The sequence below is a fragment of the Xyrauchen texanus genome, chromosome 12, assembly GCF_025860055.1.
Source record: "Xyrauchen texanus isolate HMW12.3.18 chromosome 12, RBS_HiC_50CHRs, whole genome shotgun sequence".
Taxonomy (NCBI): domain Eukaryota; kingdom Metazoa; phylum Chordata; class Actinopteri; order Cypriniformes; family Catostomidae; genus Xyrauchen; species Xyrauchen texanus.
Window position 1 is genome coordinate 39,641,378 of NC_068287.1, and position 15,450 is coordinate 39,656,827.

General features: G+C 36.8%; 1 protein-coding gene across 2 annotated transcripts in view; it reads right to left on the reverse strand.

Moving 5' to 3' along the window:
* The window catches only part of LOC127652645 (histone acetyltransferase p300-like), a 50,631-nt gene that overhangs the window by 13,390 nt on the left and 21,791 nt on the right, over positions 1-15,450 (reverse strand). The window contains exons 15-18 of one of the 2 annotated variants that reach the window (XM_052138908.1): positions 8,232-8,453; positions 7,587-7,749; positions 7,322-7,440; positions 2,673-2,912 (exon numbers count right to left, since the gene is read on the reverse strand). In XM_052138908.1, coding sequence (XP_051994868.1) covers positions 2,673-2,912; positions 7,322-7,440; positions 7,587-7,749; positions 8,232-8,453 — 744 coding nt within the window. Of the gene's footprint in view, positions 1-2,672; positions 2,913-7,288; positions 7,441-7,586; positions 7,750-8,231; positions 8,454-15,450 lie in introns of both variants that reach the window. The other variant, XM_052138907.1, reaches the window with a different exon arrangement.

Genomic DNA, 15,450 nt, shown 5'->3' on the forward strand with positions numbered 1-15,450 from the left:
GTAGACGGAGACTGGCATCTTTCGCTAAAACACACAACAGAAAATGAGAATAAAGCAAAGTGAAACTATCTCATCTGTCTGATAAATGACTCGGACGGTTCAGCTAAAGCAGGTTTGTGACAGGACAAGTTCACGTGCCACCTTTTTTAGACTAACATCCTTTTCCATCTAAATGGAGCTTTATTACTCAGCATGTTACGTGACCTTCGAGACAGTTTTTTTTTTTTTTTTCGTGAAAATTGATGTCATCATCTCTGATTATTAGTTATAATTAATAGAAATTATTAGTTCTCTGCTTCTGATGAGAGCATTCCCATTATTTTACAGTCAGCCCATTTATACTTAAGCAAACAATATTTTTAAGATGTAAATTGTTAGTTTATTGTTATTAGATTCTCACTTTAGGCAAATATAAAAATGGTCCATTCAGACTTTTACATTATCTACATTTACTCTCAGGTGTTACCCCTGAACCCCAATACGGTAACCTATATTTTCTCAGTCAAAAATACTCCCATACATGGGATCTGAATGTAAAAATAAATATTCCGAATGTTAAAATATTCGAACACAAATAAAAATAGACTGCTGTCATCCAGCTTGAAAACCAATGTTGATCTTATCTTGTAATATTAATATCCAAGTGACCATGACTAATGAACTCTATATATTAGCCTAAACTTTAGGTAGAAAAGACCCCTCACACCCCACTGCTTTGGCTTGGTCTCTGGGCCAGTGTCCTCATCTCTGCTTTGAACAGTCAAAATAATCTCTTCAAAGTACTATTGCTGCCAACATAGAAACTTATAATAACTATCCCCCCAAAAAAGAAGCAATTTCAATGCCATACTGACACCATGCAAGTTGGGAAGGAATTGTAGAGACCAGACCTCTTGAAACTTTAATTAAATACCCCTGCATCATCTCTTTAGGTATTAATATCATGTCCTACAGTTCAACAATGAAGCAAGCCAGCCCCCTAAATAAACGCAAACTCTGAAACCACCACTGTTGTTTTTATGATGTTGGGTTCCGTTAACGGTTCTCGAAAATGCATTTTTCTGCCGATGTGGATGTAACACTGTATTTATATACTCTGTGTTGTCCGTTTCCCGAACAAATGACTCTTATGAGCTGGTTCTTTTGAATCTGCAGTGAGGAACATTCAGTGCTACCTTCCGAATTAACTCTCATGAGCAGATTCTTTAGTGAATCAAAAACTTACCGAACAGAGTTTTTCATTTGGTCATGCCCGATTTATAACCAAGAATTGTCAATATGTTCAAAGTAATTACTGGATGATTGTTTATACATGTTATGAGCCTTTGTTTTTCCTAATTAGTGATATTTCATAAAAAATAAAAAAAAATCATACACTATTTTAATTAAAAAGTCTGTGTAAACACCTTTAGCAAGAATTTGTTCTGTTAAAATATAAATTAATCTTGTAATTTTGTAACAGACATAATTTGTTAACAGGGAGAAAATGCAGTAAGAAATGCATTTTTTATTTCCAAATGCTCAAAATTACTATAAGAATAGTTAATTGAACCATTAAGGAACGTGAATTGTTAAGAGGAATCTGAATCATTACATTCCTTGTAATTCTACCTAAATTGCAAGACATTTTTTTTAATTCATGCTTGGATATTTATACATATTGATCATCTCATATATATATATATATATATAACATAATGCAGGGATATACAAGGGCAGATAAGGGGGTATAACCGGACCCTTTGTCCTGGGCCCGGGCTTGAGGGGTGCCCGGAGTAGAGGGGGTCAACAGATGAGCCCGATGAATGCAAGAATTCCTACCGGCAGCCCACGCATTATGTGCAAACACTTTTCTAGAATGTCAATTTTTTTGTAGGGCTGTCCCGATACAATCACATATCAATATATATTGCGATTCTTCTTCCCGCAGTTTTGTATCGATATATTCGATAACTGTCAAGGACTGGGCAATATGGCTTCAAAAGTTATATATCTATATTTTTTGGCCAGTAGACTAGATTCAATATATATCTTGATAATTATGTATTTTCTCTGAATTGGCTTAAAAGTAATTTGTAATGTTTTTTTGTTTTTTGAAGTGATGTACTCTTTAGGAAACGCAGTGGTCAAATAAAAGGTGCTTTAACATTATAAAATTAAGCAATATTGTGAATATCGTGATATTGTCAGCAAAATCATCACAACTATATTCTGAATATTCTATACAATCACCCAGCCCTTGCTGTATCAATATTTTTATGTGCAAAATTTCAATAATAAAGAAGCAGGTCATCTAAATTAGCGCAAACTCTAAGATCAGTGTTTTTCAGTGCGTTTAGAACCACTTCTCTCAAGTGCAGACCGAAACTGAATTTGCATGTTTAACTCTTCTCTCGCAGATGTGCAGGGTCTCTCTTATGAGTATGGCACAGATTCAGTCACGATATAACCATGATGTCATGATGAATAGCAATACATTGAATAGTGACATGTATTGTGAGGTGGTTGCCGATACCCAGCCCAAATTTAAAAGAAAACCGATTTCTTATTCAAATCTAATGACATCTTCGAACGCGACTCATCCGACCAATTTTCAGAGCTAGATGTATTCATTTTCTAAAATCCATTTAAACATGCACTTTGTAACACACAACATGCAACACACAACTCACCTTTCTTCCACAGCAATACCCCATTTGCTGCATAACAGGGTCGATTTCCTGTTCAAACACCTCTGCCAGTTTGGAGCAGTATTTATAAACCCGTGATGTCTTTCTGTTGTACAGCCAGGCATTGTTGAACATCAGCCACACATCGTCCACGTACTGCCAGGGCTCCTGGTACTGACCCGTGTCCAGCTTACGCTTGATAGTGGACAAGTCCATCGGGTTCTTCACTATGTCAAAATAGTCCTGGAGGATTGCAGAAGGAAGATCATCCATGTTGTCATCAACATCATCATGGACGAGAAGGTGGCAAATTGAAGGATGAAGATCATGATCATTAGGTCAAAGGAAGAAGTTCAAGTTGGATGTAGCATTGGATGTTTTGGAGGAGGGACCGCCCAGTGCGTTGAGAATCGGGGGGAGAGAAGAGGGTGCGGGGGGACAATGTTGAGCACTGTAGAAAAGGTTCACATGCACAGAGAAAACCGTAACAGACTCCCACTGCCTCACTCAAATCTGTACCCCATTTCTCTCTTATTCTTCCATACACACACAAAAACAAACACATAACTCTCTGGGCCAGGAATAATGATGGCAGACTGAGGGACTGGGGTGGGCAAAGATATCTGGACACAGTATGGTCAGATAGTAGGGTGAATCTCAAGGAAAGTTCAGAAATGCCTGAGAAATTATATTTTGCATTAAAATGAAGCCAATTATTAAGACCATAAAGACGTTTTGCATTGGGACATTATTTTTATGACAACAAAGTACATTTAAACCTTAAACTATAGCATAAACAGAATCAGATTATTTAAATTTGTTGAGTACAATTTTGGGTATCATGACATAAATGTGATATTTTTTGCAGTAAAATTAAAAAGAACAGTTCACCCAAAGTTGAAAAATCTCTCATCATTTACTCACCCTCATGCATCCCAGATGTGTATTACTTTCTTCTGCTGAACACAAATGACCTCACCTCTGTTGGTCCGTACAATGCAAGTGAATAGTGGCCAGAACTTTGAAGGTCCAAAGGGCACATTAAATCAGCATAAACGTAATCCATAAAACGCCAGTGGTTTAATCCATGTCTTCTGAAGCGATGCAATCCCTTTGGGTGATAAATAGATCAATATTAAAATCCTTTTTTACTATAAATCTCCACTTTCACTTTCAGAATGTGTAAGTTGAGATTTACAATAACAAAAAAGACTTAAATATTGATCAGATTCTCACCACGACTTGTCATTTCGCTTCTTAAAACATGGAATAGGATTACTTTTCCATGTCTTTAGGATTACTCTTATGCTGCCTTTGTGTGCCTTTTGAACCTTTAAAGTTCTGGTCACCATTCACTTGCATTGTATAGAGATACAGAGCTGAGATATTCTTCTAAAAATTGTCATTTGTGTTCAGCAGAAGAAAGTCATACACATCTGGGATGGCATGAGGGTGAGTAAATTACACATTTCATTTTTGGGTGAACTATCCCTTTAATTTATGTCGATTTGAACACATATTTCAAACATTGTCATTACTGCATTATTTTGCATTACAGTAAATATACTTAAGAGAAATGTGCGAACTGTCCTGAAAATAGTGTCACAACACATCAAAGTGTCTTTTAAAAGGGTTCATTTTCTTTATGCAAAAATGTATTTGTGTTTTATGACCCAGACATTTCTTCACCCTGTAATCATTAGGATTGTCATTCATTGCCAAGTCATCATTTAGGATTTTTAACTAGGAAACTATACTACATTTTAAACTAAGTAATTTGGGAGCAGAAAAAGAATATCCCAGGTCTGGTGGATAAGTTTAACATCTGGAAGGTGACCTGGATGCAGAAATTATTTATTTGGCCAACTAAAATTTATTTGCTTTTAAAATTGCAGTCTAATAGAGCGAGGATAGCAGGGTAAGGGTTTAGGATACAGTAAGCTGAGGTGAGTGCAAGCTGGGTGATATCATCACAGAGATGTTAAATACATAAGCATAGCTATGAACATTTACTCCACAATTTAAAGCTGGACTCAGTACTCTGAGAGTGCATGTCCAATGGCACAAGTCAACAAAACAGTAAAAATACAGCCCTGAATTCAGGCGTTGACCCCACAGTATTCAGATTGTGAGAAGCATAGATAGTCATTTTAAGGCATTAATTTTAATCATTATAAAAAGGTGTTAATATTGATTGACACAAATTAATGTTCAACTCATCCCTCCTTTTCTTCTTCTAAAAAAAAGCAAATATCATTGTTACAGTGAGACCCTTACAATAGAAATTAATGGGGTACATTTTTGGAGGGTTTTAAAAAGGCAGAAATTTGAATCTTATAATTTTATAAAAGCACTTACATTAATTCTTTTGTTAAAACTCATGTATTATTGAGCTGTAACGTTAATTTAAAAATGAGTTTTTACAGTCATATAAGGGTTTTAGGGCTTACAGTATTACATCGTAAAAATAAGTTGTAAAACTGGCTATAACATTACACAGAAAATGTTAGCAAGTGATTTCATCATCACACTAAAATCATGTTAACATGCTAATTGTTTACGTCTTGTGGTTATACCTTTGAAACAGTGAGTATTTTAACATTTACAGACTGGCCCCATTCACTTCCATTGTAAGTGCCTAACTGTAAACCAGATTTTTGCCTTTTCTTTTTTTAAAAGGGAGGGACAAGGGGATGAATTTAATGTTTGTGGTAGACAATATTATGCCACAAATGCTGTCGATTGATCTTAACTTGAATTGAACCTGGAATATTCCTATAAGTCTCATTAACAAGCATGCCCATAGAGTTGGTTTTATTCGATGCAGAATCAGTTCTCATGAACTGCTTGTTTCAGTTCAAAGCACTGATTCAATTATTCATTAGACAGATTTGCTGGTGAGATATTTTACATGCCCTTAAAAAATAAAAAACATTCAGTATTTTGTTCATTTAGTGAACACCGTGTAAAACATTGATCATTTTAAATAATTGTGTCAAAATAATTCAATCTTATTAAAATGAATAAGCTTATAAGAAAATTCAGAATAAATAGCTATAAGAAATATAGATATTAAAAATGCTAAAAGTTTTTTTAGCCCAGCACTACTTGTGATATCATATTTTGAGGTTTTAAAGAAGAGTTTGGGTCATCTTAATAGGGGTTTAGATTTTGAGACATGTCAATCAGAAAAAACGATCTGGACAGCAGGCATCTTATAACCACCACAATCATCTTTCAGTGCTACAAAATCATCAATCAAACCGGTCTAATAAATTTACAAGGCTTTTACAAAGATGGTGACTTCATCTATGTTCACACACCCATATTATACAAATCCTACGTTGGGGAATACGCCAATGCCAGGACAGACTGAGGTGTTTCAAACAAACATTGATCTGGGATCAGTGAGGAATTATGAACTATAATAGGGTGTGACTGAATCAAGGATCAGACTGAATGAGCCACTATATGTGATAAACAAAAATTATGTAGCTAGGACCAAAGAGTTATTTTATATCTTGGGATTAGTCACCTGCAATCCAATGTGTGACCCCCAAATGGATTAGAATCTCTAAATGACCCATCCTGTTCATTTAATTTTAGCGTAAAACAACTCTTTTTGTCTGTAATGTTTGCTTGTCCCACCTCAAATGCAGCCAGAGCCTCATTCAACCAAACTGGTTTAAAGCAGCAAAATAACATGAACAGCGGGAAAGTCATTTTAATTTCCGGCACTTTTTGGAAACATAAGTATCCAATTGATCCAATCATGCAACACTTAGTGCTGATTTGCAGCTATTTACTAAATATTGAATGAAATTCAACTGTACTTCATACAAATGTAATACATGGATCAATAAGTATATTATAATCTGCTATGCTGGTTATATAAAATTTGGTTGGCTGTGACTCTGGGTTTGAAATAACTGGTGACAACAGATGAGCTTAAGAAGAGGCTTTTATGAGACACATTAAAATATATAAAATTGTTCAAAACTACAATGGCTAAGAGATCATGGCTAATGAATTGCAGTCACAGTCCTGAGATCAGGCAGATGAAAACAAGTGAAAGAAAGGTGAAGTAAAAAATAATAAAAGGAGAAAAATAGGCAGTCGGCTATGAAACTGTTGAGAAGATTCACTGACCGGAAATCTTGATGCCAAACAACCACAACATTTAATATTTGTTGCCAATTGATTTGCAGTTTCATACCTTCAAACCACATTCAGTTCAGGTCAATTCCTTACAAGTTTAAGCTAATATCTTGTGGAGTCATGGTAATAGTAATTAAATGACTAGTTAAAGAAAGTCTTATGCTTTGGATTATAATTGTCCTTCTATTTGGCAGGAATTGACCGCAAGAAAAGATGTTCATTGACAGCACTGCCTTCTTTTCACACGGTTGACAGAAACGCTACAGAAGCAAGCTTGCAACATCTCTCTCATATCAACACACAAACACAGACAAACCACAGCAGACAGAAGTGAGAAAGAGAGAGAGAGAGAGAGAGAGAGAGAGAGAGAGAGAGAAGGAATAAAAGGTAAAGAGTAATGAGACTAGAACTAAAAAGCGCTAGGTTGTTGTAGCATAATGCGTGTCAGCGCAGGCCCTTACCAGGTTAGTTTTGTTACTAGTTCGAATACGTACGGGTATTCCCAGTAACTGGGGGTCCACCGGCTGCCGGAAGGGCAGCGACTCGGGATCCTGTCTATACAGAGCTTCCAAAGTTGGCATTAATGCCTGGCGGAGCTCATCGGGCTTAAAGACTGATGTAGTGGAAGGAAAAAGAGGAATCAGCAGATTAGTAGACATTCACAAAAAAAGCCTATGAATAGAACTATGGTCATCACTAAAATTTACAGGTTTTGAATGAATGTTTAAATAAATAGGCATGTGCCTCTTTCAACTATACCTTTCTTCTTGCTTTGTGTGTTTGAGGGGGTGCTGTTTGGCCCCCCTGTCACCTCTTCCTCTTTGGGCTCCGTTTTCACCTCTGGCTTCTTGTCTTCTGCTGTCGACCCGTCTGATGTTTCCATTGGCTCAGTCTTACATTCATCGCCTCCAGACTCCTCCTCCTTTATGTGTCAGAACAATCAAAATTAAGTTAGTGATGGCAACCAGTAACTCATTCATAATGTTGGTATCTCTCAGAATGCTATGCAGAGATGCAGTTTTTTCACAACCAGGAACACAACATCATCCGAGGACTTTACTCACCATCTTAATCTTTTCGTAGGTTCAAATCAAACTACAGTAACAATAGTACCACTTTCAGAGTGCCTCAAGCGCTCTCTCTACCAGTTTACAGTTTATGTTGTGCAGATTTGAAAACTAGTAGTTTTTGCAATTAACGTAATAAATGCTCTTTCAGATATCCTAGAGTTTTGAGTTCCGAAACTTGCATTATGTTTTTATAGTGCAATGACCTCTTGAATATCAAAATATCAAGGACAATTTGATTCCTTGTGATATGCCCACTTTAAATTCATTACAAAAACAATATTTTTATGTTTGTCTGAGACTGTCAGTCTTTTCAATTTGAGTTTTCCCCACTCACCTCTGATTTCACCTCTTTCTTAATCTCACTCTGCATGGCGGCCATTTTCCCCGAGGATTTTTCATCGCTCTCATTTTCATCCTCTTCTTCCTTTGCTTCAGTTTTGAGGTCAAGTTGAGCAGTGGGTTCAGATGATGTCAGCTGCGAGCTAGGGTCGGCACTGCTGACTGAGGCAGGGGTCGATGCCTGACCGTCCGCAGTCAGTGCCGATTTCTGAGACAGCTAAGGAGTAGGACAGAACAGCAGAGTAAGTGAGAACAGTCAATGAGAAACAAGAGTCAGAAAGAACAGCTGATAAAATGCAGCATATGAGTAAATCACTAATATGAAACAGAGTCAGAAGGAACAGACAATGAACAGAAAAGAAAGGACTGCCTATGGAAAGCAACATCAAAAGGAACAGCCAATAATAAAACAGTAGAGAAAGAGCAGCCAAACAGAAAAGTAATAAGAAACAGCCAAAAACAGAACAGCAGAACATGGGAGAACAGCCAAATAAGAAACTAAATTTGGAAGGAACAACCAATCCAGAGCAGCAGAGTATAAGAGAACAGCCAGCACAAAATAGGTCGGAAGGAACAGCAAATAAATAACAGCAAAGAAAAAGAACAGCCAAATAAGAAACAAGTCAGAAAGAACAGCTAATAAAGAGCAGAATAAGAGAACAGCCAATGATCAGTAAGAAAGGACTTCTTATAGCAAGCAAACATTAACATGAAAAGTCATAAATAAACAGCGGAGAAATAGAGAACAAAAGAGTAAAAAAGAATAGCCAATAAAAAGCAGAGTAAGAGAAAACAGCCAATGAGAAACAAAGTCAGAAGGAACAGACAATAAATGAACCGTAAAGACAAACAACCAAAAAGTCAAAAGGAACATCCAAAAATTAAGAGCAGAGCAAGAGAGAACAGCCAAACAAGAAACAAGTGTCATACGGAACAGCAGAGTAAGAGAACAACTAAATAAGAACTAAGACTTTTTGAGTACTCGAGAAATTACATGTACATAACTGTATATATAACAACATGTCTGAAAAACATCTTAGGCTGCTGCATTGCGTCTTGTTGTTCCAGTGTATCGTCTATTCATTATTATAGGCTGTTATAAAATGTTACAAAATGTACAAATGATTGCATAATCAAAATATCCATCCATCCAGCGTCAACCGCTTATCCTGTGTACAGGGTCGCGGGGGGCTGGAGCCTATCCCAGCTAACATTGGGCGAAAGGCGGGGGACACCCTGGACAGGTCGCCATAATCAAAATATAATGCATCATATTTTGTCATTATGCGAAGATTCGCTGCCCAACTCAGTGAAAGAATATGCACCACACACGTCGTTATTAAGCCAGCACCGTTTTTATTTTTTGTGACTGTCTGAACGGTCTATTTTCAAATCGCGGTAACCTTAACAGGAGACGCCATAACCGTCGATATTTTCTATTTTTTTTAAATGGTCTTTTGGCTTTTTACTGGGATAGGAAAAGTAGAGAGGTGATGGGAAAAGAGAGAGAGAAGATTTGGAAAAGGATTAGGAAAGGACCTCACGAGCCGGGACTCGAACTTGGGTCACCCGTAATGCATCAGCACCCCGTCATCGCATTTTTTAATATGCATGTTAAGTTCAAGTTCAGTTTTGAAGACGCTGCATTCTGTTCCATTTAGCTGCGCTCTGTCTAGCTGTTTGAAAAACTCGCAGCACATCGAGTCCACTGCGACACCCTCCTGGTGTGTGTGTGTGGCTCCCCAAGTGTTCGCTCCTGTTGGGAAAGCTGCGATGCTCCGTATTGTTGTTTCTGTGATGATTCATGAAGCGTTCCGTTCAACTATGAGAGTTGGAATTTCCACTTTTCAACTGGGGAATGTGCAACAGAATGACACTTTGTCGGACTTCTAACATGGAAAACTCAGGGTAGGGAGGTTTACAGTCAGTGACAAACATTCACTTTTATGCACGCGGTAGTGACGTCACTGCTTACATTTAATATATAATTACCATCTATAAATGTAATTATTGTTAACAAATTATACATTTTTTCAAAGGTCTAAGGGTTCAACATTGATATCCGATCTCTGTTTCACGATAGCAATTTTTCAGAAACAGCCATTTATTTGTGCCATGAGTACAAATGAAAACATGCAATATCAAAACGGGACTTCATACCTTTGTTATGAAAATGTGATCGCCAGATGAATCCAGTTCGCCACAGTTGGGTCAATTGTACATGACAAGCGCACTTTTTGTCCATAGAAGTGATAAATCTGAGAAATATTGATATATTCTCCATTGTTTACATGAGATCTCGCCTGGAAGAATTACCCTTTGTCATCGTTCTTCAACAAACTATGCAATCTAAGCAGCGTTCATGTTGTAAAACTGTATATGATCTTATATATTAGAGTTTCATAAACAAAATGAGCCTGCCTCCAAAGCCAATTTTAAAAAATGGGGCGTAGTTTTATTCATAATAGCCAAAGAGTGCTGTCAGATTTTGTGTTGTCTTGAAAGGCAGAGCCTTAATTTTACTGAGATAAAAGCTAGCAGCAACCTCATTTTTTGTTAGATCATCTTCAAATTTGAAACATAACTTCTTTAGACTCGTGGCTTCGAGAAAATTGTATTTCTGGGTTGTCTTGGTAGTTTTATTATTGTTTTTTTAGATTATAAAAACATGTTCAGTACAAAATATGTCCATTATTATAAACTTCAGCTTCTCTAACTTTATAAAATAACAACATATATTAATTCTGACTTGGGAAATACTTGGGAAATAAAGCCCAAAGTGTCTTCTTTCAAAAGATACTACAACTGTGTCCATACTCCAAAGGGTCCAGTAAATACAACCATTCAAGTTCAGATATGTCATTTTCATGAATTGTGCTCAAAAAGGGGGTCCGTATCAACAGGTTAAATATCCATTAACGAGTCAAAATTCTTACATTAAATGATAATGTTAAAAAACAACCGTTTTGCAGAGACAGGTGTTCAAAGCACGGTTAATTACACTCTCTTTTGATGATGGTAACGATAACATTTCAGCATCATATATCAGTTTAGTTGCTATGAGACATCTCAATCCAATGTAACCCTCAAAATCACAATGTAATCAAACTCAAATTTAAAAATAAGCTCCCTCTTTGACACATTTGTGTTTAGTTGTCAGGTAATTGTCACTGAATTTAGAATTAAGTGAAGTCACATCATGAATGATCACCATCCATAACCATTTTCATGATTGATCATTGCTGCCACATCAGAGTACTCGTGCCCATCCCTAGTACATGGTGCGATTTTCGTCGGTCGTGCTAGCTCCAGACCTAGTCTGGAGAGCTCACGTGGAAATCATTGGTGCTCCTGTGGTCACGCTTGAGAAGAATTTAGAGCGGAGCCGAGCAGCTTACGAGCAGCTCACGACCTTACGATCATTTTTAAAACGGTCTAATAATTTGGCCGTGGTCAGCTTGAATTTGTGAGGGATGTGCGGTTTAACAAGCCAATTTGGCAAACTACCTAAAGTTGACCAATCAGTAAAAGAAGTTACAACTCACACGATCAATGAAAACCAAGTGTTCATGAAGCTTTTACACATTTGGAGAAAACAGTCATATTAAAACTGTGGTTTTCCCATATTTTTCATGACCACATCACTGGGAAGGATTCTACAGAAATACCATGCTGTTCTCTGCTCTTCAAACAAATCATTTGCCATACGGGTTGCACTAGAAAACAATCATTTCAATCTGATGAAATATTTTGTACAATTTCCATCATGGTCTATTTTTATTTGTCACACTTGCATTACCGGTAGTTTCGGTCCTAGGACGATATATAGGGGGGTATAGCATCTGTTATAATTGTATTTAAACGATAGTGGATATGTGAGAGATATTTTTCAACTACCCAAGCGTGAATCTGGTGAAACCAAGAACTTCTAAGTTGAAAGTTCTACCAGTCAATCAACGGCAGCGCTAAAACAAGATTTTTAAACTTTGCTACGTGTGGCTTTAAAGCACATTTACATGGACAAGACTTCTTCAGCATGTTTGCTATCAACATGCAAGCAGTGACAGTGCAACACAGAGGACAAGGACGTAGCCTACATCTGAAGATTAAATCAAAGTATAACCATCAGAAATGGTGCACAAATGTTGAGCGCTTTATCATCATGCAGTACTGGCAGCAACACACTGTTGTTATGACTGATGTATGCAGTCATGAAATCACACAGCCTCCCTTCGAAATCTGAATCTGTCAAATGTCAGACAGCATTTGTAATAATTATATATATATATAATTATTATTATTGTTTTTAATCTGCAAATGAGTTTTTAGCTAAAGCATATTAATTTATTTGAGATAAATAGCACAACAATTTGTGCAAATGCTACGGAATTCGCCGGGTAATTAAGTCGTGTTGTTTACCACTGAATCTTTACAGTTATCAGATAAACTGACTCGTAACATGTACAGGGGCTCACGACCTCCCGAGTGTCAGAAATCGCACTGGATTTTGTGAACAGCCAATGAGAAACAAGACTCAGAAGGTACACCTGATTAAAAACAAATAGCAAAGAGAGAACAGTCAGTGAGTATGTTTACATGCACTCACATTTTCCTCAATCCAAACTAATTTAATCTGATTGCAGATTCTGAATGTACTATTTATATATATATACCTGATACAAATATTAGTTTAAATGTCCATTACATGTATTTCGAACAAAACTTCTACAAAGAAGTTGCATGCGAAGACCGTCAGTCGTCACGTTCTGAAGCGGAGAAAGACAAAGATAGCCATTGCGAACATGGCACCAAAGTCGGAAATTGGCAATTTTGCTTTGTTGACATATTTTAAATGTGCCAGAAAAGCTTTCTTCTTATGTTACTCACTTTACTAAGCAAATAAAGAGAATTAGAAGAAGCGTCTCAACATCATATCAGAGTCCCAAAACATAAAAAGAACATCTATATTAGCCCCATTCCTCCTTCAATAACCAGGCACCTCTAGATGAGAATATGAAGTAAAGACTGGAGGATGCAAGTTTTCCTTGTTGTCCTTAAAGGAGATGACAGAAGTGGGATGGAAAAAAAATAATAGGTACTTTAAGCAACAGCTGTGGACGGGACAGCTACGCCAAAAAAAAAAACCAAACAATGAAAGATGGAGGAACCGAGCATTCAATCATTTATTTAAAGGGATAGTTCACCCAAAAACAAAAATTTTGTCTTTCTTTTTCAGTACACAGGGAGAAATTTGGAAAAAATATTCTGGTCACTGACATCATACATTGGCAGCATTGGTAACAACCTATTCAAGCTTCAAAATGACGCAAAAAAACAAACTCCGAAATCTAACAAATTATTCCATGTGACTTATGCCTTGTTCTGAATGCATACAATAAGGTTTGGTGAGAAACAAACCAAATTCTAATTAATCATTTAGTAAAAATCATCACCTACCGTTTATGAGAGTACAAGAGAGCAGCAGTTCACCCAGTAAAGGGGCGTTTGTTTTGCTTCAACCAGACCACCAGTGATATTAACAACAGAGAGAACGCAGCTAAACACAAACCAGAGAACAGAACTTACAAAACAAGTCTGAAGAGTTTGAAGTCAAAGAGGAGGTACGTTTCTAAGCAAAGCCTTATTTCTAAAACCGGAGTAGAGGCTGCAGGGACAGTCACACCGTGTCCTAACCAGACACGACATATGATAAAAGGTATCTTTTTAATGTTAATCAGAGTTTTTGTCCAAACCAGCCGTGTCAGGACATATGTCGATCGCTTGGTTTCCATTTGCGTTGTTGTGCTGGGTAGCCCAGTCCGATTTGAGCTGGCAATGGTCCAAAATCTTGTTCATAACAGTAAATTGAAGCCAGCATCTCATTAGCCAATTAAAAACAACTTATTTTTGTCAGTCACACACAGGTTCAGAATGGAGAAGTGACGGACATATTCAAATTTTTTCATCGATTCTTCCAATTGACTTTAGGTAAGCAAAACCTCTACGGCAGAACCTCCAAAACACTGCACTCCTGTACTATTTGTCCTTCTGTGTATGTGTGGCTTCCTCAGCCTCTTCCATCTCTCTCCGTTCAAATTTCTGATTCATACAAATAAGGCTGGGTGTAGAATTTAATCTCCTCTTCAAATTCAAACTCTCCAAACTAGTTTTGTTAGATTGTTCTCTGGTTTGTGAGCAGCTGCGTTGTGATCTCTGTTGTTAATGATGTCACTGGTGGTCCGGTTAAAGCAAAACAAAGTGAGTACTTGCTTAAACGCCCCATATCGCGAGGAGGGGCTGTGTGAACTGCGGCTCTCGTGCACTCTCATGAAAGTACAAAGGATACCAACAGATGGTGGTGATATTAACTAAATAAAAACAATGCAAATTTGGTTTGTTGCTCCGCAAACCTTATCGTATGCCTGAGTATGGCATGAGTATGTTATGACTTCTAAATTGTGCATTAGAGTCCTTTTGAAGCTTGAGGAGTTGGTCATCATCCACTGCCATGGATGACATCAGAGACAAGAATATTTTTTCAAATTTTTCCCTTTATGTAATGAAAAATAAATTAATATGGGATTAGAATAACACAAGGGTGAGTAAATAATGACTGCATTTTAATTTTGGGGTGAACTATACCTTTAAGAACAAATATTTTCTGCTTGCGTGTTAAATGATAACCTATTGTCAGAAGAAGCATCTTTACTCTTGTACGATATTAATAAGTCTAAAATGTAGATATTAAAATGAATATTGATTTGGAGGTTTTTTTTATTATTCAAAGTCTATTCTAATCAACTGTGTAATGAATTTAACAAATGAATTTTGAGGAGATGTTTAAGCTACTTACTGAACATAACATTTACTTTCCTAATCTGTGATACTATTGACTATAGCAAAGGAGAAAAGCTTGAGAAATTATGGTTACCACGTCAGAAAGAAGTAGCGCACGCATATTGAAACACAGAGTGGCGTAAATGAGCTAGCTTCGATGAGTATAGTGCAATTAATAAACATACACACCTCTACAATGCGCAGGTGCACAAGGAATTTTTGTATCCAATTGAAAAGTAGTTGGATTCAAAGGTTTACATGGCTGTCATTCTTCTATTTAACATTAAGATCTACATCACCCTTTCAATCGGATATACATTTTATTTGGATATTTTTTCCCAACTGAAGTCTTCATTATGATTGAACTATCAGTCAGA